The 26,495-nt window shown below is 34.5% G+C and overlaps 1 protein-coding gene across 1 annotated transcript; it reads left to right on the forward strand.

The window, feature by feature from the left end:
- Positions 1-143: 143 nt before the first annotated feature.
- HELRODRAFT_188534 (hypothetical protein) lies at positions 144-24,878 on the forward strand (the record flags this gene model as incomplete). Its single annotated transcript, XM_009021128.1, has 45 exons — positions 144-224; positions 429-491; positions 1,187-1,294; positions 1,597-1,701; positions 2,110-2,187; positions 2,387-2,920; positions 3,190-3,329; positions 3,970-4,059; positions 4,202-4,358; positions 4,725-4,770; positions 4,872-4,980; positions 5,660-5,807; positions 6,198-6,357; positions 6,648-6,726; positions 6,798-6,897; positions 7,057-7,167; positions 7,447-7,528; positions 7,891-8,017; positions 8,223-8,286; positions 8,474-8,575; positions 8,717-8,771; positions 9,417-9,923; positions 10,001-10,148; positions 10,511-10,625; positions 11,011-11,178; positions 11,631-11,931; positions 12,064-12,126; positions 12,438-12,510; positions 12,678-12,787; positions 12,991-13,096; positions 13,432-13,566; positions 14,059-14,251; positions 15,167-15,394; positions 16,330-16,511; positions 16,696-16,982; positions 17,360-17,421; positions 17,509-17,616; positions 17,716-17,778; positions 18,514-18,591; positions 19,424-19,544; positions 19,785-20,026; positions 20,088-20,228; positions 21,134-21,333; positions 23,438-23,621; positions 23,808-24,878. 45 exons carry the CDS (start codon positions 144-146, stop codon positions 23,988-23,990), a joined length of 6,537 nt encoding a protein of 2,178 aa, XP_009019376.1. The 3' UTR covers positions 23,991-24,878.
- Between the last annotated feature and the right edge of the window lie 1,617 nt (positions 24,879-26,495).

Raw genomic sequence — 26,495 nt, forward strand, 5'->3', positions numbered from 1 at the left:
TATTTTTATATAGGTGTATATATATATATATATATATATATATATATATATATATATATATATATATATATATATATATATATATATATATATATATATATATATATATATATATATATCGTTAGTGTTAATTTCAATTTAATATGGACCCAGATTCATTTCTCACGATAAGGCAAGAATTTTTTATTTATACATTTCACTTTCTTGTTACTCGTATCACACCGGTCTGCCTGCCATTCGTTATGCCGTTTTGTGTTTTGTTACGATTCTCTTATCTTTTGAGGGTGTTTTTTTATTATTTTATTTTTGCATTAACCACTGGACCTTCCTTCGTCTGCTCATTTGGTTGATGAATCCATTAATTAAGTATAATTAACGCTAGTTTTCTTTAAACAAATGAACAATTTAAATTACTAATTGAAACAAAGGAGCCAACCAGTGGATGTGACAGTGTGGCCTGTTTGGAACGAAGCTACGTTGGCTCAGGAGAAGTGGGTAGGTCGTCTTAAATATATTTTTGGCTGTGTTTTTTTTCACGAATTATTTCACCAACTCCATTCAACATGTAGCTGTAACGTTGTTTTACTATTAATCTTTTCACCGTTGTTGGCACTACAAATTTCGTAGGGTTATCACACGCATTGAGTGGAGATGCAGTTTTAAAAAAACTTCAATTTAGCAAGCCTTGCATGATCAATATCCTGGCACTATCTTCATTTGTTCGGTCTTTGTTCAGATTTAAATTCCTGATAGTGGTTGGGGTGATTGGCGTGGCGGACAGGCATTCACTTGGCGATATTTATTTAGTTGCCGGTTGCATCTAAATCAGTTACTTGTGTGTGTATGTGTGTGTGGTGTTTGTGTGTGTGCGTGTGTGTGTGTAGAGTGTGTGTGTGTAGTGTGGGCGCGCGCGCGTTACGTTATTATTCTTGCTGTTTTTGTTAACATTTTTACTATCATTTAATAAAAAAATCAATTATTTTTGATAAATAACAAAACTACGTACACACCATCATAACATATCTGATTCATTAAAACATCTTTCCATTATATCGGTCGTTAGGAGATAGCGAATAATTCACAATTTGAAATTTCTTTAAACTGGAAATAATACATTAACATCAATATTTAACCACGATCGTAATAAACATTAAATTATGATCATAATATTCATTCAACCATGCAGACTGATGTTCACACGGCTGCAGATGTTAGATCAAAGGATAAAAACAAGCAAGGAACAACGATAGCGGCAGTAGCAGCAATGGCAGCCGCGACAACAACTTCATCAAATGTAATGCTTCTTGTACTTGCTCTGTTGTGTTCGCTCTGATTTGACATGCTCTTAATTGAAGTTATAAAAACATGAAGAAAAAAATTTCGGCAAATGAGAAATGGCATGGAGAGGGATGATTATGATGATGACGGAAATGTAAATGGTTATGAGGATCATTATCAAGATCATGATATAATTGCTTTCATGTTTTTATTACATTACATGATAATCATCACGTGACAAATGAAATTCCTAATCATTTTTCTTTAACTAAAATTGTAATATAATTTTTTCATTATATTTTTCTTATTTTAATGCAGGAAGGTTCCTATTTTGAGGATCCGGATGGCATATGCATGCTTCCCACATCTCTGGCGTCCCAAGTACATAAGTGGATCCGACCTCATGAGTTCATCAAAGATAAGGTCAAGACGATGATGATGATGGTGGTGGTGGTGAATGAATGATGATGAATGAAGACGATGATGAAGATGACGATAGATGACGTAATATACTATATAAAGTTGGTTCTACGCTACTTTTGCAGAGTATCAGCTCTCCATTGTACTATGATAGGTTCCTTAACTGTACTCTACTCTCTTATGCTATCTGTACAGAACTCTGGGGAGAAAAACTCAACTTGCTTTTTTATTTTTTTACCTACACAACTTCTACCAATTTTACTATTCTAAATAACATCAACAATATTATTGGTATTATTATTCCTGTTCTTATTATTTTTATTATATTATTATTTGCGGTAGTTGCATTATTTTTCTTAGTAGTCGTTGCATTTGTAACTTTGTGGTGTTGATTAAATTTTGTGTCGACAGATGCCAGTGGTTGTTGATAGTTCCGGTCTGGACCACTTTGATTTGACCTCAATGTCCACCAGGGTACACATGAGTGAGGTCCTGCATGTTTGTTGTGCCGACTTCAGATTGAAAATGTTGTTTATGATGAGTTGACGATTTGGGTGATAAAAATTGTAACAATAGTGATAATACATAAAGTTTATAAATATGTCTGTGATACATGAATATTCTTAAGAATTTTTTTCCTGTTCTTCGCTGGAGAGTTAAATTTCAGTAATTTACTTTTCTCTTTCAGTTGATGAGGTTCATAATAGCAGAAGTAACCACCTTGTCCTACCTGCAAGATCAGTCAACTGCACTCCATGCAGCACAACCTGCTCTTCAATCAAACTCCAACACAAACCTCAAAAAAACTTTGATGCCAAAAAATAAACAAAAAAATAAGAATAAAAGTAATAAAAACACAAACGACAGCAATGACGCTAGTGAAAACGTCGACAGCGACGCTGATAACAACAACTACAGTAAGAAAAACGAAATGAGTTTCAACAGCGTGGAGGACGAGGTGGACGATTACGACGACGACAACAAAGACGCCCAGTTTAATAACAGCAGCAACAACAACAACAACTTCAACAACAGCAGTCAGATTTGGAGGCCTTGGAACCACATATATTCATCGCCAGGAGTCGCACCACAGGCAGCTACAAAAGGTGGCAAACAGACGGCAGTCACTCCGATGGTCGGTGGACCCGGAGGTGTTTGGACCTCCGCGAGTATCCCATCCTACAACAAATATGGAAAGTACTGCATCAAACTTTACTGGATGGTATCCGTAGTTTTTATTTGAATCTTGACAAATAATTTGTATCAGTTTTAATTGATTTTGCCAAAAAAATTTATATTTCTATTTTATTCCATAATTTACTGAAAAAAAATCAATTTAGTGTATAATACTGTAGACTGCTTTCAGAAATTTTAAATCGTATGTGGCTTGTTGTATTTATTTTTAATGTATTTAAAATGTTCTTTATATACCAAGTTATTAAATGTTATTATATTTGTTTACTTTCAAACTAAATGTTCATTTGTGACAAGGGTAACTGGCGCAAGATAACAATTGATGATCTGCTGCCTGTTGACGCAAACTGCAACCTGCTTCTTCCATCGACCATGCTACAACATGAGTTGTGGCCCATGTTGCTCTCCAAGGCTCTCGTCAAAATTGCCGCCCTCGAGTTTGTTCCATTCTTGTTTCCATTTATGTTGTGATTAGATTCAATGTAATATCCTATAGTGAAATTTTTATTATTTGATTTAAGATTTTAGGAGTTTTAATTGGTTGATGAAATCAAACCTGTTATTAAAAATGGATTGTTGTACGGCGTTTGTTAAAAAAATGGGGTTGTAAGAAAAGAAATGCAATTGGTTGATTTAGTAAAGTAAAAAATACAGCAGCCAACATGATGTGAATCACAAAAGTTACGAGGAGTTGAAAATTTGAATGAGACGACAATTTTAAACAGATGTCTATCAAGCCTCAGACGATAGATCGGTGTCAAAATGTAGTGTCTAAATTTATCAGAACAAATTCTATGAATGGTAAAACGAAAAAATCGCCTAACTTATTAATGATGAAAGCGCAAAAGATGCAACCATTGGATTTGTGGCTTGCTGTAGCGTAGTGAAGAAAAAGTCGTAAATGAAAATACGTTTCATTGTTTTTATCATCAACAAAATTGTTTATATTATAATAAAAATGATAATGCTGTAACTCGTCATGCGTATTTCATCTCATTCTTGTGTTGACTTTTACGATTAGCAGTGTGTGAATTATTATAAAACTCATTCAGATGAATTTAAACTTCCACCACACAGCTACCCAGCCACCATAAGAGAATGGGAGTTTGGAGATTTCAGCGTGGTTCAGTGCCTCACCGGCTGGCTGCCCGAACTCCTCCCGATCAGGTTGCTTGCCGTGTAAATCATAATCTCGATACATAATATCAATAACATTACTTAATATTATTTGCAATATTGCACCATTCTTTGGCTTTACTCTCATTATAACTTATATTTTGCGAGCGTTTATTATTTTGTACCTTCCCAGAAGTTCCAATTTAAACGAAGTATGGAGTATGTTGAAAAAAGAATTGGATGAATTCAAATTGCCGCCATCAGCTGAAGAAGTAGCTGCGGCTGAGGCTGCGCTTGCTACTGCTACTGCGGCTGTTGAGTCACTGCCCGCAAATGATTCTCCAGAAAAAGTAGGTTATATGCTTTCTCATTTGTTGCATCAAAAGGCTGCTGGTTGGCTTGATGATGTTATATTTCGTTTTTGGACGTTGTTTAAATTTCAATGAAACTTTCAAATCAACACAAAAAAAATGTAAAATTTTGATAAGTATTGCGAAAAGTATTCTATTGTTTTATTGATTGCCGCGCTACGGTAGAAAGTGAATTCTACCAAAGTTATTGCGCTGGTGTTTCAGCGTGGAGTGCTGATGTTTGGAACTAAATAGACACTGTTGGAGACTATATTCCATAGAGCCAATGACAAATTATAGCTCAAATGAACATTTTTCATGGTTTAACATATAAATGAAACGTTATTTAATTATATACTTCCACAGAACAGAAGCAAATCTAAAATGGACAAGACGAGAAGTACGGCCAAAGGTACTCAATTTTGACAATCATATGTTTGCTATTTCCCTTTTTTTATTGTTCTCATTGGTTGCTAATTGTCAAATTATCTAATTTGTAAATAAACTTTACAGTTCGTAATTTTTTTATAGTAAGCAATATTGCAGCAGCTGTTTCTCAGTTTCATATTATGCTAACCATTTGTGACCTCAATGTTAGAATGGCAGTGATTGTATATGATTTGTAAGAAAGTTATTTTCAGCCGATCTTCATATATTTTATAAAAAAATTTCGTACACGATTTGTAAGAGTTTATTTTTTATTTTCATTTTAACAAGTTTTAACAAGTGATATATGATGTGATATATGATAACAAGTTTGTGATAAATGATATAAAATTTAAATGTTGTTAAAATAATTGACAGCAGCAAAATCAAAAGGAAAGTTTAAAGAAGAAAAAGGTTACAATTGATGTTTTGGCATGTTGCTTGGTTAAATAAAAGGTTAAAGGTTAAAGGTTACTCTCTCTCTTTTGCGTTAGCTTCAGAGGTTTCAACGACAAACACACACAGCGTATATGAATACGCGTGCAAACCACGCATCATACGCATTGCATGTGATAGGCGGAGATCTCTTTGTATTCGAACCCAGTCATTGCAATAGCAAGACCAGGCGCCTTTAACCATTGAGCCATCCCGCCGCCCAAATAATAAATATTGTCAATAAGATTCTGAGTAATAGAGGGGTGGATTTAAACAACGTTGATGAAGGGTAGAACTTTCGAAAGTTTTGAAATTTAACGGGGCACCCAAAACTTTAAAAACTTAGAAAAAATTATGCCACCTTTCTTTAGTCCGCCACTGGGAAATAATATTTGTTACGCACTATTAAGTGTCGCCCGGTTTGTTATGCATACAATTAGATGGATGCCTGAAATTAAAAAATTTTTTGAAGTGGTAGTGGAAGAGAAGAAGTCCGACCTGCCACCTGCAAAACCGGAAGTTATCGTGATGGGTCTGTACCAGGGTACTGCTAAACCCCTTTTTACTAAATCTGAAAAAAACGAACTGGTTAATTGTTTTTCCGCCATTTATTTTCATTTTCAAGATTTGCTTTTCGTTATTATAAGCTCAATATGACCATACTATATTGTCGTGATGTGACATTTCATGGCGAAGTTTCAAATAACTTTAACTTGTTCATCAAATGTTTTGAATAAAAAATAAATTTTTTATAAATTAATTTTGTCTAAAATATTAAAAAATCATAGTAAGTTATTTTAAAAAATTCTTATAGAAATAGTAACATTTTTCTTAATTTCATTAGCTTTTATAACTTCTCAATTTTTATGATATTTGGAAATATTGAATTAAGAGGTTTTTTGTCTTACATTTTTAAATAAATTCGCTTCATTGTCATATATAATTAAGCAATTTATTCGCTTTGTTATTACATGGCAGCAAGACAAATACTTCTTGTTATCCGAGTACGGCCTGGTTCCTGATCTGTCACATCCTCTCCTCCTCACTCAGACTAGGTCAGTCCCTCTGGAACCTCCCCCTGCCATCCAATCCATTCCGGCCTGGAAGATGCTGAGACCGAGGTACGAGGACTGCGAAGGTTTGTATTTGTTCCGTTGGATGCATCGTCACAGCCGAGTCTCTGAAAGCAAAAAACGAACTTTCGGAACTGCAAAATTTTTGAGTTTATTACCGCTTAAAAAAGTTATTTCAAAAAACTATGCACTTGTTGAAAAGTGACAAACATGGCAGCACGGCAGTGTTAGTAATCTCTAGGCTAGTTTAAGGGTGAAAATGAGGAAGCCGGTGAAAATAGCAAGTATGACGGTGTCGAAGATTATGGTAGAGATAATGTCATTTGTGTTTAATAATTATTCATCAATTGAACAGCGAATGACAAACCAATTCAATGTGTGAGGATTTCTTCCGCGTTCGTGAACAATGAGACCGAGTATGCCGCTCTTAATCAGTAAGTTATGCTCCTTCCGATTTTTGTCATGTTTAGAGTTTAAAACTAGACTGTTGAATTATTTGAACTAGGCAGATGAAGCAGACGCTGGAGAAGGCGCTGGTCTCAAATGTAACCAGTGTGGCAACCACACCGACGAACACTTCGGCTGCTGATATTTCAGAAAACAAAGTTAGATTTGTATCGTAATATTCAGCTGAAAATTTATTAAATAGTTTGACTGAGGTTTTACGTCTGTACGAGTTTGTATTACAGGGGGTGGGCAAACATGTGACCCGCGAGGCCTTGTCCTCCAATAAAAAGGTCGTCAGCCGGACATGATCAAAAAAGGGGCCCCAACTCTTAAAAAAATTCTCCCCCGGGTCGAAAAAATTTGCAATTCAAGTACATATGAGGCTCTTCAGAGGTAAAATCGTTCTCAATGCCGCCCTCACGCAAGAAGTTTGCCCACCCCTACTTTACCTGATTGTACCTCTGTATGTGATGGAAAATTTGCCTGTATTTGTACGTCGGTATGCATTTGTACATTTGTATGTGTTTGTGCATATGTATGTGATTTCATGTCTGTATGTGTTTGTGTGAATGAGTTATAAGAAACATCACCATCTAGTTCACGTTAATACCGCGTAGTTGTTATTCTGTTGAAAACATTTTCAATTGTGATGATGATGAAGGTGGTGAATGATGGCGATTATGATTAGAATAATGATGTTTCGATAGGAGAAATCCAGCAGGTCTCCATCTCCAAGCAAGGACCGGAAGAAATCGTTGGCCGGTGTTAAAAGTTCTCGGAGTAGGCAAGGTTAGGGTTCAACTGTTTGCGGCAATGATGATGACGACGATTGTGAGGATGGGTGATGATGATGGTGATGATGACTTGATAATGATGGTGATGATGACTTGATAATGATGGTAATGATGACTTGATATTGATGGTGACTTGTTGGTGATGATGATGACGATTATATTAATCATGATTACTCCATACTATTGGTTCTGTTGTTCACGACGCTACTCATAAATTTAAATGATAATAAATGAGCATAAAATGTTCATTCTACACTACACATTAGTTAAGAGAATGTTTTATTGTTAAAAAGTGATATTACACTGTTCACGATGTTATAGTCAATAAATTTCAAACACAATAAACGACAAACAAAGATTTAAAAAAGAAGACAAAGAAAGGAGATGAAGAGACAGGCGCAGCAACAGATGTTCCTCAACTTCCCAAACTGCCCACCACCCGGTCTTTCTGGATGGATTTCGACGTTTTTGCCAGATGTTTCAAGTTGGTTCGGCTGGGTGATGTTGTTCTGCGTGACAATGAAATGAGCGATTATTTTTAAAGCCGTTATTGAATTCTTTAAATAAGAAAGTTTTTCGTTAGTCTATTGAAAAGTATTGTATATAGCTGAGAATTATGCTGTGGTTTTTAAAAGAAAATTGTGATGTGATTACAAAATTTATATAAAAAAAATAAATAAATTTTCAAGGTTTGTTAAAGTATATCACAAACCTGAAACGTACCCTTTCAGTGAGAAGTTGACAGATGAACACGTAAGCATGGAGTTAAATTGTTTCATATTTTCATCTTTAAAACTTCCACAACAAACTCAAATCTTGGATATATTTTCAAACTGATAACTTGGCAAAAATAAATTTCAAAACCTAACTATATATTATATTACAGAGACAACAATCACAAACGTTACATGAAACACATGCACGAACCCACAACGAACAGATGTCGACTGCAATGTCTAAATCAGGGACCAGCGTGCCGTCGTCCGTACCAAACAATACACTCTCCGTGCAGAACAAATCCGAAAAAAGCAAGGTCCCACGGGTTTGCTAATAAAATTCAATTTATCATTAGATAAATGTAATAAGTTTATATTGTTTTTTTTACATAAAACCGTTTTTGTCAAGTTTTTAACTATTGCCTAATCTTCAATTTGTACTTAAATAAAACGTCATCTCCATGCAGCCTCCATCGCAAGATGCAGACTCTCCACCGACTATATGCAATCCAAAATATCTGTGTTAGAATTTTTGTTCAACAATATTTTGATATTATGATTAGATTAAATTGTAGAATGAAAGTTTCCTCATTTTACTTGGTACCAAATTTATAAATATGATAATATGATGTTGGCTCGTGAGAATTGTTATGATATGTTGTTCATATTGTTGTAACCCTTGACGCTCGTAGCTACAAACACCGATGTTATAACTTCAAAGATCTCTATATTGCAACACCAGTGTTGTAGCTTCCAACGATCGTCAAGTGTTCGTCTGCCTCAAATGCAACGTTTATTTGAATACCAACAGTGATAGAAACATTTAACTATCACTATTCCAAGTAACTACATAAATCACATTTACGACTCCGCTTTCTTTGCTGGAAACCTGATTGCAAACCTGACTACGTAGGACCTATATACAGCCTTGTTAGCATAGACTCGATATTTCTTTACAATCCTCTTATCCAAAGATTACAAGCATGGCAAAAATATCAATAATTACGATAACAAACAATAGAGCGCAATTTGATCATTCCAGCGGTTATAACAATATTCATCAGGGTTGATCGTTCAGCAATGAAGGTGTAAAAGTCATTATTTCTAATCAACCCCATCACCCTAATTAGTTCGATAACACAGACAAGCATTTGTTTTGTTAAATAGATGTGGACTTGAATGAGCAGGCCAACGTAATCATCAACTTCACGTGTTTCAGTCAGTGGATCTATCCGCTACCCTCCCTATCCGCACACTTTCCAATGAGAAATTCGTCAGCCTCGGACAGCAACAGAGCTGCCGTTGCATCGGCTGAGAAGCATAGAAGGTCTGCGTGTGGCTCGGTCGTCAACGAGTTGGGAGGGATGGTGGTGACTGGTGGGCATTTCGATGCTAATGAAGGATTCTTCAGAGGGGAGCATCAATCAGCTGATGAGCAAGCCACTCATGACATCACTGCTGACGTCATAGGTCATCGTGGAAACGGAGATGGAGTCGATAACAGAACTGATAAACACGAAGAAAGGAAAACAATTAGTGGAAAATCTGAGGTGCGTCAGAAGGTGCGGACGAACGTTCCACACAGCGACATGGTGTTCATGGTTGACGACGTGGATGGCGATGGCGGCGTCTACATCGCCAATGACTGCGACAATGATGAAATCATGCCAGAAGGTTCTCGCCAAGTTATCTACCGTATTCTTTACTTTGATTTTTGACTTTTGTTTTTGTATATATTGGCTAATTCAAAGAATGTTGCGTTGATCACGAAGCGAGCAAGTTGCGTGCAGGCGTGCTGAACATCTACAAGTACACATGGAGAGACGTCGTTGCTGACTGTCCAATCATGAAGATTAAAACAACCGGCAGCTTCTCGAATGTTCTTGCACTGCAACCAGGGTTAATAAATATTCTCGTGTTTCCTCTTGAGAGGCGTTTTCATTTTTAGATTTCCTAATTTTGGATGGGCAATCATTCAAAATTAATTTAATTACGACTCTGAATTTTAATCTCTGCGGATCTGCGGATCTTGAGTCTAAACTGAAAAATATAAACTCGTGACTCTTGTCATCACCATCAAAAATTAGTTAACGAATGTGTCACTAGATCTTTAGGTTATAGCCCCAAACAGAAAGAATCATTGAAATAAAAAATAACATGTTAACCATAATTGAATAATAATAATTGATATAAACAAAAATAAAAAATGACAACCAGCGATAGCACGCATTAACTTTTATGTCGCACTTACATGCCACCAGCCGGCAAGTGTTACAACTCCACATGTCCTCGCCTCACATCTGGCACGTTCACACTTGCTCAAACATCAGCCTATCACTGTTGGACGAGCACGAAGCTATCAGCAAACTTATGGAAGTAAGTTAATGTTGCATCGGTGCTAGGGTCCGCTGTCTGAATTGAGGATTGGTTGATGATTGAGGATTGGTTGTTGCTTGCTTAATGTTTGTTGAACTGACTCATCACTTGGAAGTTGTTTTTAAAAGCAAAATCGAGAGGAGCAAAAAATTTACGCAATAGAAGTTGTTTAATCAGACTACTGGCTAATCAAATTAGTTTTTTATTTGGACTGAAAAGTCGACATGAATCCGCTTAATTGGACGCAAGCGTGGTGGCTACAAAGAAAATTCGATCGCCACTGAAGAGAAGATCCACCTTTCACTTGTCTGCACGCCTGAATTCGTGCGTGTTTGTGTGTAACAATTTTTTTTAATATAATTTAAAAATTTGTAAATAAAAACAGGACAGTCTGACATTGAAAGCATATGCAGCCGGCACGATGAAATGCATGTCAGAAATGTTTCTCAATTTCGGAGGCTATGAGAAGTATCAAGTCTCTTTCAATCACTTCATCTTCAAGGTGCTCCTCTGCAGGGCTGATCTCTCCCTCTCCTACAAAAGACAGGATCAGGTTGGTTGACTGCGGCATGCTTCCTCTGTTCATGTTGTTGCTGTTTGAGATTGTTAACAACAACTTTGAAATAAAAAGTGAGAATTTAGAAAAACAGTCGTGTTTCATTACTTATTGGGCAGTGGTTGGCCACCTAAAAGTTATTTTAACAGTAACTCATTTCGTGTCAACAAGTTGACGAGACTTAGTAAATATCCTGTCCATGTTTTTGTTTTTAAATTTCAGTTTTTTACAAAAATCGTTTCGTACGCACAAAAATCTTTTTGCAGAACTACAGCTTACACTTCCTTATTTTCACTTTCTTGTCCAGTTCAGTAAATATTAATTGCATAATGCGAATTATAAATTTTTTTACAAAAAATAGGAATACGTAAATGTTTTCTTATAACTTGCTGCATATCTCGAGGTTTGCAAAAGAGTATTCATTAAAGTCTTTAATTTCCCCGCTGAAGTCCTTCAAGGAAGCCTTCTATATGGCCATGAAAGACTGCGACCGCCAGCAAAAACTTTCGGAACAACAACTACAACAATTAAAACCTTCAGAGCAACAACAAAAACCACAGCAACAGCAACATCAGCAGCAGCAGCAACAGCCACCAACAACAACACAATCTGAACTGGTTCATTTCATCAGTCGCGAAATGAATTATGCATTGAGGGTTCTCTTTTTTGACGTCATAACTCCAAATCCGCTTGGGGTGGAATATGAATGCAACACCATTCTGTCATCTGGCGATCAAACTGCGAAACAAAGTAGATGATTTCATTAGTTGTATTACCTTTATATTAGTCTGGTTTTCTCAGAACTAGTGCCACTTTGTTCAAAATTTCTACAGCAACGATAACAACAACTGCATCATTATTTTTTGTTAAACTTTTCATCAGGCGCACAATCGAATGAAAAGGGACAGACGACTCCAAACTCGAAAAAGGCGCAGAATAAAAAAAGTTTGAACATTTCAAACGGCTCTTGCATGATGTGGTGTTGTTATATACAACCAGCAATCTCTTAATGTCTCTTATTGTATTTTACTACATTGCCAACTTGTTATGCAGATTGAATCATCTGTGGATGTTGATGTCATCATTATTTTAAACTGCCACACAATTTGTTATACATATTATTAATGACTGCAGGCCTTGTCAACAATATCATCATTATTCTTGTTTCAGCTGAGATTGTTGTTATTATTGTTATTTGATCATTCTAGTATTCCTGACACCATCATTTTTATCACCATCATCACCAACGACTCAAGATCTTCAGGCATCAAGCTCAACTGAACAGAAAAGTATGGAGGAGAAATTGAAACTGAACCGCTGGACCAACAGGTTGCGCTAATGATGGGTGACCTAGTTATAAATTTTGTAATCATTTGATCTAATAACTGTTGATTTAAATGTTGAATGTGATGATGGTGATGTGTTGTTAGTATCATTAGGGATAATGCAGTGTTACAGCATGTAATGATACGGAGGCATGAACAATACGAACGTAGGGAGCCAACCTTGGCAGAGCACCAGGCAGCCACGAAGGTTCAACAACATTGGAGAGGACATTTCTTCAGGAAGATCGTCAACTTTAGAGCCATGCCACTCATAACCATCAGTTGTTTATTTTTTTTTATCAAGTGCATTGCTTCTAATGAAATTTTGAGTCTATAAATTATAATATATAATTTTTATTTAGACTTTTTGAATATTGATGATTGTATTATTGAACGACAGCATTGTCATTGTTAATTAATTTATTATAAATTTACTATAAATTTTTGTTATAACATACTATTTTTATTTTTAAACCATGATCAGCCGGTTTGAAGCAAAAGAAACATTACGAATCCGTCAAACAGATGGCCATGAAACTTTCGACGTTTCTCAGAAACAACTCTCTACCTTTTGGGCTTTGCTTTTTTAAGTTAGAATATGATTAAATTTATATTAGTTGCGCTGTTTCAGTAATCCTTCATTTGTTCAAATCATTCCGTGTACGATGTAACAATGAAACTTTGGAATGGAAATTATTTCAGAAATACAAAATAGCATTAAAATATCTTTTAGTCATTTTTGTAATGATTGTACAGTAATTATTTTAATTAATTTAGTTGATGATTCATTAAAAATTTTGTAATGATTTTGTAATGATTGATTTGATATTGCATGTCAGTTATTAGCGTTTAACATTCAGAATATGTTAGGTTGTTCACGTGTTTCCATTAAATTTATTCCCAACGTGTATAAAACCCCTGAAAGACATTTGTTCAAGTTGTACCCTGACTGGTTGATGAGCTTTCCATTCTGCGTCGATGAAGTTGATAAGGTGGTGGTGCAGGAGTATGAGGGGGTGGCAGGAGATGAGGAGGATGAAGATGATGTGGAAGGGTGGAGGTTGGTGTTCAGGTGAGTGAAGGGTTGCATTTTTACCAATAACGATTCCGTCGATTTTCGTATTTTTATTTTTTATTTACCTTTTTAATTTGATCACGTGATGTATTAGGTCGATCATCATCATCATCATCATCATCATCACCACCATCATCATCATCATCATCATCATCATCATCATCATCATCATCATCATCATCATGACTGTCGACATCGTTATTTTTGTTTATCATCATCGTCAGAATGAATGATTCATCTCATCCATCCATCATATCATCGGTTCAAATCATCATCAATATGATGAATCAGTTCTTTTGTATATGACGATTGTGATGAATAAATCTCGTTGTAATATTACTATGTTAGTGAATTAACAAACAGATGTCTTGTAATGAATAATTGTTTTCTGCTTTTACTTCAAGTTATATTCACAAATACATAGTCAGTGTCATAGTCATAGTCACCACTGAACATAAAAACTCTTCATGTCTCCAGGGACATCTTCCACGCTCCGACTGACAACATGATATTCCTCCCCAAGTTATTCGTTACCCCATCCTCGGCCCCACCCTCCTCCCAAACTCCTCCCAATCCCGTCATCAGAGTCAGAGTCATCAACAACGACACCAATTGCGAAATGCCGAAACTTCTTGGTGATGTTGCCGCTCAGCGTTACTTCAAAAACAAGGTCAATTTCTTTAATTTTTGTTTCTTTGTTATGTCTTTTTATATTTGTACTGCATTGTATTGTATTGCATTGTATAACTTGTATTGTATTGTATCTAGTTTGAAATCGATTATTTCTGGCATGCAAAGCCAGTGTAGATCATCCCTGATGTATGATGATATTGAATCGAAGTTCAAATAACCAGAAACAAGTCTCGCTGCAGTGTTCTGAACGGAATAAAAACCATCATGAAGGGATAAGTTGACACCAAACATAATCGCATTGCAGTTGTCATTTTAACGGTTGAGGTCATGCGGCGTTCTCTTTCAACAATATTGAGTTTTCTTGACATTGAGTTTAAGCTTGTTTGATGACATCCAGCAACTAACTAAGTTTACTGCATTCAACATAGCAAAGAAGACTTGAAGTGATAAGTCAGGTAGTCCAAATCCGTAAAGTTGAATATCATCAGAGTAAAGGTGACAGCTGAGACCGGCTGCTTTGACGACGTTGACGATATCTGCGGTGTACATGATGTATAGCAGAAGACCAAGTACTGAGCCCTGTGGTACACTGCAGATCAATTCTGAAAAAGCCGTGCTCAGTCCACTCCAATCAACACCGGCAACTTGAGATTTGAATAACTTAGAGCATCTCCACCAATATCAAATGAACTAGAAAGACGCTTCAATAATATCTGTGTCGTAAACAGCACTTACATTAAGAAGTGTTGGCAATGATATGTTACCAGCATCAATTGTGTCACAGACGTCTGAAACCACCTTCAAAACTGCTGTCTCAGTTAAATGTGCTTGACGAAAACCTGATTGAACTTTTGGAAGTAATGAGTTTTTAATCAGGTAAGCGAGGAGCTGGCAAGCGACAATTCTTTCATTTATTTTTGAAACGAAGGTAAGGTTTAAAATTGGTCTGTAGTTGGCCACAACGTTGTTCGCTAGACCAGGTCTCTTCTACAACGACTTGAATACTGCAATCTTTTGGGAACTGGGTAACGTTGATGTTTGTAAACATTTACTGACCAGGTTTAATAAAAATGGCAGAAGCGTATCAACAAATTCCACCAAGAAAAATGTTGGAATAGGGCCGAGGCAGCATGTTATACTTGAAGAAAACAAAATGATTGTCTTTAAATCGGCCTTGGAAGTACTCAAACTAATGGAAACAGCTATCGGTCGACCTGAATTCTGGCGGATTGACAATCTTATCAGCTGACAGCTCGGACTTTGCTTTTAGATGTGTTAAAAACTCTTGAGCTGTGATTGGTGGAGAGGTCGTGCACACATTTTTTGTTTACTAAGTAATGACGTAAAAATCTTCCATAAATTTTTTAGTTTACCAGACTTTGAAATTATCAGCGATTGGTAATATATTGATTGCTTTTCTGCACTGGCTTTTTTTCAACGAAAAAGGTTTATGTACGTCGATGAACTTTTTTTAATTCACGAGTAGATCGTTTTATTTCATAGCAATTAATGTCGAACCAGCTGCATGATTTTGAACGAACTTGTTTGTTGACTAATCAACAATACACCTGGGCATTTCTCCATATACATCAAACAGCTTGTTTACATTTATTTGTGTTGTGTTGTATTAAATTGTATTATGTTGTATTTTATTTTATGGTATTATATTGTATTGAATTGTATTGTACTGTGTTGTATTGTATTGTTTGGTGTTGTGTTGATTGTATTGTATTGTAGACATGTAGAGCGCGTTTATTGTCGCAGAAGGTTTAAATGTTTCACTTTACGGTTGATGTTTCTGCTAACTTTTCAATATATGAGTTCCAAACCTTGGCTGAAGCAACAGAAACATTTTTCCTCTTAATTGAGGTGGATTATGAATAAAGAACACGTAAGATCCCCATGCTTTACTGGCTTTAATCGTCAGTGACATTGTAAATTAAATTCATCACCTTTTTCAAAAATCCGCGATTTACTTACATACCACACCTTTCACATAATACTTTTCGTTTAACGCTCACTTAGCATACGGCCTAAAGATATAAGTGTTTTATTTTTGAAATTTTCAATCTAGATTTTTATAGTCACGTCAAATGTTATTTAACATTTAAACAGTTTGGCTACACAATCGTGGGAGAAACGTGCAAATGTTTGAAGAAAAATAAATGGAAACTGAAATTAATTGGCTCGCCTGCTACTGGAATATTGGAAAAGCCCAATGAGGACGATATCAAGAAGCAATTTGATGTTCATGAAATCATTCAGTATCACTGTCCAGTTAAGAAATTTGTTTTCAGGTTTATACTTCTTGAAAACGTCGATTAACAATTACTTGGAGGATTGTTTCTCTGATTCAAAATTCGAACAATGTTTTCATTTCAAACCACGTTAATATTATACAGACAGTGATTTATTTTCACAAGGAGCAATTAAGCATCATCGACAAAACGTTAATCGTCTTTTACAAATCTAACATAACAGGTACAAGTTGACTGTAACACAGAACCAAGTTATAAGCTTCAGTTTCAAAGCATCGAATCCATGCGCGTTGGTTGAGTTGCGAATATTCGACGACGATTGTCTCAAGTGGAGCTCGCATGCGCTTGGCAGCATTGTCGTCCCTGCCTTCCATTTCCTCGCCGAAGAACCACCAACAATCTTTCAGACTGTTCTGCCCACACGTCATCCCACAACATCTGTTGCAGAGGCTGCTGATGGAAAAGAAGCTGATGATGCTGCTGATGATGATGAAGGCGGTGGGGCTGAAGGTAAATAAGGATTTGATTGGTGTTTGTAGAATCTGTTGTGTCATTTGTTGGAGAATGTTGAATGTTTGTTTAGTTTGCATCATCGTTACAGTCACTCCGCTTTTCAAATATTTATTAACTTTAATTTTAAATTTGTAAATTTTATACAACTTATTTCAACGTCACTCCGTGCATGTTTTTCACTTTTCTCCTGGTCGCATTGATAAATTTCAGACAATTTATTTTATGTTTAACGTCTTTTTAGGATAGCTGCAAAGACATGATTTTATGCGAATATTTTGAAACTCAAGTTCTTTCTTAGTAAATATATGTTTTCAAAAAATTTGCAGTCAACAGATGTTACTAATCTGTTCTAATGTTTCAATTCATTCTTCAAGTTCAGAATGTTGCAACTGAGAAGAACGACACTCATCCACCCAATAAAGATCAGAATGACAATGTGATTTTTTTATGATTTTTCAAATGGTTATTTCAATTTTGATCTTTACAATATTTATTTTATCTAAAAACTATTTATGAATTCAAGTCTCCAAACACAAACAAAAGCAACAAAGATGGAAGAGATGATGGTGATGACGTCAGGAAAGTTGATGACGACAAACAGCTGACGACAATGTTGAAGGATTTTGGAGAGGTACTTTGACATTGTGGCGTTCATATTTTCTGTTCATTCAGCATCCGCCTGTCCCTTAACCCCCTAATCATGTAATCATTTCTTTTTTTGTTTCGAAAGGCAGTGGAGGATTTTTCATTCCTGTACCCGATGCCCGTTTGCAACTTTAAAAATGCACACAAGGTATTTTCACACTCAATTTGGATGTTAGTTTATTGCAGTGTCTCGTTATGTTCTTATTTAGATTTTCGAAACACTCACCGTATATTAAAGAAAACGTTCACTTTATTATGCAAGTCTGAAAAATGTTGAGTCGTTTAAAATTCATGCTTGCTTGATGTTGTTTGTTTGCTCAACTTCATGGATTGTGTACACCCGTGTATGTACAGTGTACACTGCCCACACAATGCAAGCAATTTCATTCTTTCAATTTCACAAATCATTCCAATTACGTTCTGTCTCTGTTATTTGGTAGAACACAGAAATTACTATTGCACTAAAATATAAGGTTAACGGTACTTGACTGGCAATTCAGTGTTTCAGGTAAATTTTTTACGGTTTACAATTGGAAATTTTGATAGCTTAATAATGATTAGTAAAATTTTTAATTGAAATCTATTAAAAAGTTAAATCTGAGAAACTGAACTGCTAGTGAGGTTGATCTAGTGCTGGAAACGTCATATTTAATAAGCATTATTAAGCTAGCTGTCTAAATTTTCTTTTAATCATAGTTTTGATTGAATTTTTCGTAAAACTTCAAAAGATTTCATTGATTGTTATTCTTAAACTGCGTCTTGCTGATTTCCAACATCGAAAAATGTTGGTTTCAATTCTTAGGCAATTAAATTTAATAAATAAATTGAATGTTTTTAATCAAAATAAGGTTTTAATAACCTTTCTTTAAAAACAATTTCTTAGGAAAAATTGTTCACGTCAAAATCCACTATACACAAAATTATAGTCACACAATTTTTTCTCGATATAGTTTTAAAAAAAGTAAGTCGCTGTGATGTTGTGCTCTTAAGTGTGATGGAAACAGTTAGTTAATTCTTATTTTGTTATTTTGACTTGGGATTTGAACAACAAGGTTTGAACTACAAATAGATAAGAACGGGTTACCATTCGTAACTTTGAAAGAAATAACTTGGGGTCGGTTGTTAAGAAAGGATAATATAAGACTTCAAAATAATTTGTTCAAATTTAAATAATTATTCCAATAGAAAATTGTAAAGTGCAGACAAATTTTGAAACGGACCGCATGGATCACGATCTTATTCCGACCTGCACAATATTTTTAATTTTTTAAATGCTATACGGCACTTGGATGGTGATCCTAAAATGTAAAAATTCTGCAAGGACAAGTTGGTCAGAAGTTTTCTAAAAACTGTGAGAGCTATAATCACGGAAATGCGCTGTTAAACGAGCTGATGTTTGTACATGTGCTGATCGGTCGGCACTGTTTTTTGATCGGATGGAATGAACTGAAGCTGACCAAAAAACGTTGCGTAGAGTACTCAGTGTTCGTGTCACAATTAGATGCAGACATCAACATTTTAAGCTGGACAGCATGTAAGATCATTGAAAATAACTAGCAAACCTTTGATAAATTTGGTCAAATAGGGTTGTTATAGAAAGGAAAATTCTAAAATTTTGAGAACAGATTACTGTTTCTTGAATGAAGTTTATGCCATTGATAAGCAGGCAAGAATTTCATAAGGATGGACCGAATGTTTAACGTGAAGGATCGGAGTAACTTGCAAGATTTTCACTGTTAAATATTAATATTCCGTTATAATTTATATGATTAAAAAAGTGCTGATATTATAAGCGCCATCTATATCGTGTTGAAGCAAAAGTGAGGAATGACTCGTGGCCGCTGAACAGACCGCAGTGGAAGTTTGTGGTGGCCTACAACGAGCAGGAGAGGAAGAAAGAAATTGCAGCTGTCAGTTAGTTCTGATGACTGGTTGTTGATGATGATGATGACGTGGTTGTTGTTGATGATGATGAGGTTGTCGTTGATGATGATGATGAGTAGGTTGTTGTTGATGATGATGATGATGAGGTGATTGTTGTTGATCATCATGATGACGTTGTTGTTGATTATGATGATGACGAATTTTCCATTCACCAGTCGTTAAATCTATTTAATTTGATTCTGTTTTATAAATTTTTCACAAAATTCAAAGCTCCAAAGAGTACCGTTGAAATTAATGGCCAGCAAAGAAAATCACAGCAGGAAAGATCACCCACAAGAACGCATTCAACCTCCAAACTCAACAAATCAGCAGGTAAGTCCTCGAAGGTGTCGGCGTCTTCATCTTCCGCCTCCTCCCTGGCTAGCAACGACTCCAAACTCATCAAGGAGAAACTCGATCTCACTAAACCACACTGGGTGCTCAAACTTTTCAAAGATAAAGATTTACCTTCCGTAAGTTAATAAACTTTCATAAAAGATTATTTCCTTCTTACACGATTCACTTTCAATACAGGACTCGGTCCATTTTGTGAAGAACTCGGATGATGAAGATCGATTGAAAGAATGGAAAGATTCGTGGGAACTGCGTGATCCAGGAAGGAAGGCCAGGGCTCAGCAGTCGAGAAGGGACTATCTCTGCACTCATTTAGCCAAGGTGCTTTTATCAAAATGTTCAAAATTATTTAGCTTTTCATTTTGACTTGTTTCCATGTTGCCGCGTGAAAAGAATCTTCAAAATTATTACAACTGCAGCTCCTAAAGGGTAGTAACCCCGTTTATAATACTATACAGCTACTGTAAGTTGCATTTTTTCATGTAAATTTACATTTGAATCACTTGTCAACTTTATTGCCATCGCCAAGTAATGTTTATGCCATGTCCTGGCAAGTGCTCGTTTCATTATCACCGTTGCATGATCTGCTGAAAAACATTTCTATCTCATTGAAAGTTCTTTCAATCTGAATAGTAATAACCAATCACGAATATTTGTTGTAGTTGTCATGGTTACAATAGAGTCATAACCTTGTAGTAAATTTTCAATTTTTCCAGGCAAACTTGTTTATTTAAACTGAGTCTTATCAAAAATTTTATAACCGCAAATGAATAAGGTTTTATTCAACGAGTCCAATAATAAACCAGCTGTTTGCATTTTTTCAGAAATACAAGTCGTGCCTAGATTAACCTTATTTTCTTAGTTAGTTTTCAATTCATACGATGGCTACGTATTTTATGCTAATGATGACCGCGCCGAAAGATAGATAGAATATCAACAGGCTGGTAACATATGTGCAGATGTCGCTGGCAATAAAGAGGGATGATTATTTGCTTACTTCAATACTTTTCCAGATCGCTCGTTTACGTTTATGCCTAACGCAAGCAAATTATTCAATGAAAATGGGACTTTTATTATTATTATTATTATTATTTGATATTATTTCACATTTTCTTCATTAGGTTCATTAGTTTACAAAAGTTCACCCGACCTAAATTCAATCCAGTGTAATTATGCGGAGTACATTTTGTTGATGGTTCACTAATTCACGCAAAATTACTTGGCAGCGTGAGACTGAGGAGGAGCGCGCGAAATGTTACAGCAACGTGTGCGACGAAGACTTCACAGTTCCGACAATGGCGGGAATCATCTCCCAAGTGAACAAGATGTCGGGCGCAGGTGACGATGAGTACAGCATGGAACCGCCCGATGTGCAGCAGACCACGGCTGATTATGTGCCTCAAATGGATCTCAAACCCTTCATGAGGTTGGCTTCGTGTTTCTATTTTCATGCTTGGGCAGCGTGTTGGTGGGTTGTTTCATGTGTATTTATTTGGAGTTTGTGTTTGTTGTCGATGGCTCTGGAAAATATTGAAGGGATTGTAATAAATGAATAAATAAATAATAAATGAATAATATGTTGTAATTTTTATATTTTTGATATCGTCATCATCTTATTCTTAAGCACAACCAATCGTGTGAACTTTCATCAATTTGTCTCTATCGCCTTATTTCAAATATTTTTTCTGCGTGCGTGCGTGTGTGAGTGTGCGTGCATGTGTGTGCGTGTCTGTATATTGTTGTGACATGTTTTTAGTTGATTGTGATCTTAGTGTGGTAGTAAAAACGCTGTCGTTTGAGTTGATGTTGATGTGACAGTTGAAATGACTGAGATGTTTGTTGTTAATGTGGCTGGTAATGCTGTTGTTGTTGTGACATTTGCATTTAAAGTGATAAGTTCATTGTTGTTGATGTTGTTGTTGTTGTTGCGACATTTTTGATGTTGTATGTGGTGTGTTTGTTGTTGTTTTTGATGTTGTTGTTTTTGTTGTGACAATTGTGCGGAACGTGATAAGTCTGTTGTTGATTTCGCTTGAGAGATTGCCCCCACACTAAGATGAATTGAAAGGTTTCATCAACAAATTGGTTTTATTATATGTTTTTTGCAATACCAAAAATGACTATGATTATATTGGTGGTGTTGGTGATAATGTTGATGTTGTGGTGATAACGTTGATGCGATGATGTGGACGGTGATAATAATAAACATGATGGTAGTGGATTCAGATGATGACGATGATGTTGCCGTTAAGAATGTTGTTGAGAAATTTTGGGTTTAGGATGATGTCTCCTGATGATGTCTTGTGAGGATATGGAAGAGAAAGAAGATGAGATTGCAATAAAGATTATCGAAAGGGCAAAGTTTTATTTTGATTTTAAAAATTAAATCAATATGTTTGGAGTTTCAATTTGGTGAGTTTTTTTTCTGCGTCTCTTTTATGATGAAATCTTTATAAACTTTTTTTCGTGCTATGAAAATGTTACTTAATTTTATATTTGTGAATAAAAGTAGTAGATCTGCATTTTACAATTAAGCAAATAGTATAAATTTATTAAAGAGATGATTGCAAAAATGTCTATGCGTGCGTTCTTATGTTTAAACGCATTGATGTAAAATTTCATTCTTCGACTGTTAGCGAACTTACCTCAAGCACGTTGCTTTGAAGGTCGTTTTTTATGGAAAATAATTTTCAAGAAGTTTTTTTCATTTCTTTTTAAACTTTTATTAATTTATAATGATGTAAACATTAAATTTTTGGTTGCCTTATAAGCAGTCTGTTGCAGTTTGAGCCGGAGGTTTGTGCCGGAGGGAGTCGGAATTTGATGATCTCGCTCGTTTTGTTATTTTTTTACTCGTTGATAATTCAACCACATTAATTTTATTTTTTGATATTTTTAATGGAGAAACTTTCTAAACCCTGTGAGAATAATCATGATGAGAGCCAAGCATGAGTTTTGTCAGTTTTTAAGGTGCTTCCTGAGTGTTCCCTTTGTTTGCAATATATTTATGGGTAGTGAATGTTGGCCTTGGTAATGGTCGACATGCTTTCAATGAAAAATTTTGAGGCGCCAGTTTGATATATCTAATGGACAACTCAAAAAACGTTAACATTTTTATTTCGTTGCTTGATCTTGCCGAAAACATCCATATTTTAGCGTTAAACATTCGCTCTTGGGAGCTTGTTGGTAAGTTTTTACCAATTTACTATTAACACTACGCTTAAGGCTTTTCTAGTTCAGCGTATTTGTATTCTAAAATATTGTTGTAAGTCTTGGTACATATTAACATATTTAAATAAAATTTATTTAATATGCTGGAAATTTATACGTGTACATTATGGAGAGGCTATTATATACTATATACTATTATATGCTTATATACATACCGAGATGTCTATTTTTATTATATTAAAATCTAATGTAGATTCAAAATAAATAAACATATTTTATACCATAATTCAACGTTTAATTAAAAAAACTTTTTAAATATTTCATTGATTCAAAAGAGTAACGACCAATTGACATTGCAGAAAAATTGGAGAAGATGTGAAGATTCTCGACGATCAGACGTTGAATGATCAAATTTGTGACATTCACATGCAGTGCCTCCAGTTTAATAAGTACCAAGAGTGCATTGAGTACTGGAGAGATCATGAAAAGTTGAGAAGAGGAGAGCTTGTTAAAAATATCGAAGATTTCTACGCAAATATGCAAGTTAGTGGAAAGGCAACGTTAGTTATCTTTGAAGTCAAACGTTTAAGGCTAAACAGTTAATTAGTTAAACCTTCTTTTTTTCTTGTTTTTACTTACTCTTTCAACTATTGTGTGTAGTTATACAGTTTCATGATTTTGCTTTTTGAAAAACTAACCAACTTTTTTTATAAAAAAAAATCATTCAAGAAAAAACTTGAAGAATCTTTTAAACTGTCGACCGTTGCAAGGAATAATTACCGCGAAAAGCAGTTGGAAGCAGAAAGAATTAAAAAGGAAGAAGAAGAAAAGAAAGCAGTAGTCGTGCCAGAAGTGGAAAGTAAGAAGTCTGTGAAAAAGAAAGAGAGCAGGATGTCCAGAATGAAGCGCTGATTATTTAGTCATTTATATTGAATGATGGTAGTCATCGCTGATTGAAATGATTGGTTGCCGTCACATCGCCGTTAAATCTAAATTGAATTTAGAAAAAAAAAAATATTTGGAAATAAAGTTTTATTTCTCAACGTTTTGATTTTAATAGAATTAATTAAAAAATAATGTGGAATGAAATTTTGTTTACATATTAATTACTTTTAGATTTCAATGTATGGTATCGTTTGATTCCTGGTTATATTTAGCTCAAACATTAATTTTACAAAACAATTCAATACTGAAATTTTTTTTCCATTATTTTCTTATTATAATTATTTTCAATATTCAAGATTATTTGTAAATGTTTTAATTGTTTCATTTATTTACGAAATTAAATTATTTATTTATTATCGATTGAAATTAACTTTTGTTGGATATAACAAAAATTTTAAGGTTCAAAAGTTTTTGCCGACTTTTAAAAATATCTAAATTAAATATTCAAGTTTTTGCGTTTGGTCTTCCATCTCCTTTATTATGTGAAAAACAATAGTCATTAGCATTTCGTGCTTGTTGAATGATTAAGAACGAAACTAACTGAACACGGCTAAGCCCAACAATTTTTATACCAACGTAATTTTTCATCAACATAATTTTTTCGAACGATGCTATTGACGTGATTTGTGATAATTTTATTCTTGGAAATATGATCCATTTGTACGTTTCGCTCAACGATTCCATTCATTTCCCAAAGTTGTTCTTCTTTATTCATTCATCTTTCGCCATTCGTTTCGTTTGTAGTAATCTGTAATGAAATATTAGGTCGTATATATTCTAAAGTAATTTGTTTTTCCTAAAATAATCCTCCTCTGTTTTTTAACATTTGTTTCATGTTTTTCAACAGTTATATTGTTTAAAAAATATTTTGTATTAATTTATTAGTAACATCAAAACAAAAACAGAAAAAAAAGTATTAATTAGACACATAAATAAACAAAAAACTCTACATATATATCAAGATGAAGAGGGATTAATATACAAATTGCAACCAATCACTCACCAATTGTTTTAATTCCTTAACGGATAATAGAGGTTTATGGCATTTACTTTTCTTATCTCTATCTAAAATCTGCTCCTACTTAACTCTATTCTGTAAATTCATCCATCCGACTTTCCAAATATTTTTTAGTTTTTACTCTTCATTAGAAAAGTTTTTCTCGTCTTCATATACTTTGTAGTCACCCATAACTCTTCATGTCAGATTTAGTCAAACGATTTTGAAATCTATATAAAATTTTAGATTGTTTGTCCGTTATTTTTTGTGCTAGTCTTGATACCGAAATCTGCTAGACTGTTCTTTCGAAATGCTTTACCTTTTTCAAGTTGTTCTTTCAAGTCAGTCATTTTCAGGTGCAAGCAACTAGTACTGGTTGATACAGATTATCTATATAAATTACAACAAGTGTTGAAGATGATTGAAAAATCGAAATAGGTCCTATTCACTCGAGAATGAATTTGAAAACTGTATATTATTCTAATTATATTAAAATAAATGATGACGACAAGAATTAGGTTATAAATATTTAGTGTAATAAAAAAAACTATCCAACGCTAGAAATTTGGTGATTTCATAAACTACTCCATTAATTATGGTCTTTTACCAGCATATATATATACATATTTAATGTTTAAACTGCTAATATTAATGACAAATACAAACACGCACATATATTTGTGTTTGTTCGCCAACACATATGTATGTAATTTATCCTACGTATTCATATGTATAGTAATTATTATATAAATGGGGCTATTATATAATAAACTGTATATAATGTGCTGCATATGCAGTTACATTTTCAGCCTAATTACAATGATTAAAATTTTTCATTTATTTTTTTCATACATTAAATTTGTTTGTCGCGTGAGATTTTTTTTTATAAAAAAAAAATAAATAAATACTAAGACATGCCAGCAAGCCTATTGAAAAGCGCAACGCCACAAATGAAGATTGAACAGTGCAGGAAGCTTTTAATCAGGTAAGAATTTTGTCCGTGTGTCATTACAAATAAGTTTATAAATGTTTAAGAGCCCCACATTTTTCAAATTTAAACTGTTAAAATAAGTATTTTACAAAAGTTATCTGAAAATATTTCCATCAAATTAGGTACTAAAGCTATAAATTAATAATATGGAACAACTTTGAAATTTTTACAAACTTCCAATCCTAGCTTATAAATTCTTATGCGTTAAAGCACTATTGGCTTATTTACTAAACAACAAGAATTTCAAAATATTTCAAAGTCTAAAAAATTTTTCATTCAAACTGAACTATAATGTGGTCAATAAAATTTGTTTACACATGTTTGTGGAATTCCAAGAGGCATCTTTGGATTGGCAGAATGTATGTCATGCGCCGCAATTGATAAGCATCAATCTTATTACAGACGTTGACGTGATACAGTCAGAAAGCATGATGCTACGTAGACATCATTGCATTTTAATCAGGTCAACCACCAAACACATGTC

The sequence above is a fragment of the Helobdella robusta genome, assembly GCF_000326865.2.
Source record: "Helobdella robusta unplaced genomic scaffold HELROscaffold_3, whole genome shotgun sequence".
NCBI lineage: Eukaryota > Metazoa > Annelida > Clitellata > Rhynchobdellida > Glossiphoniidae > Helobdella > Helobdella robusta.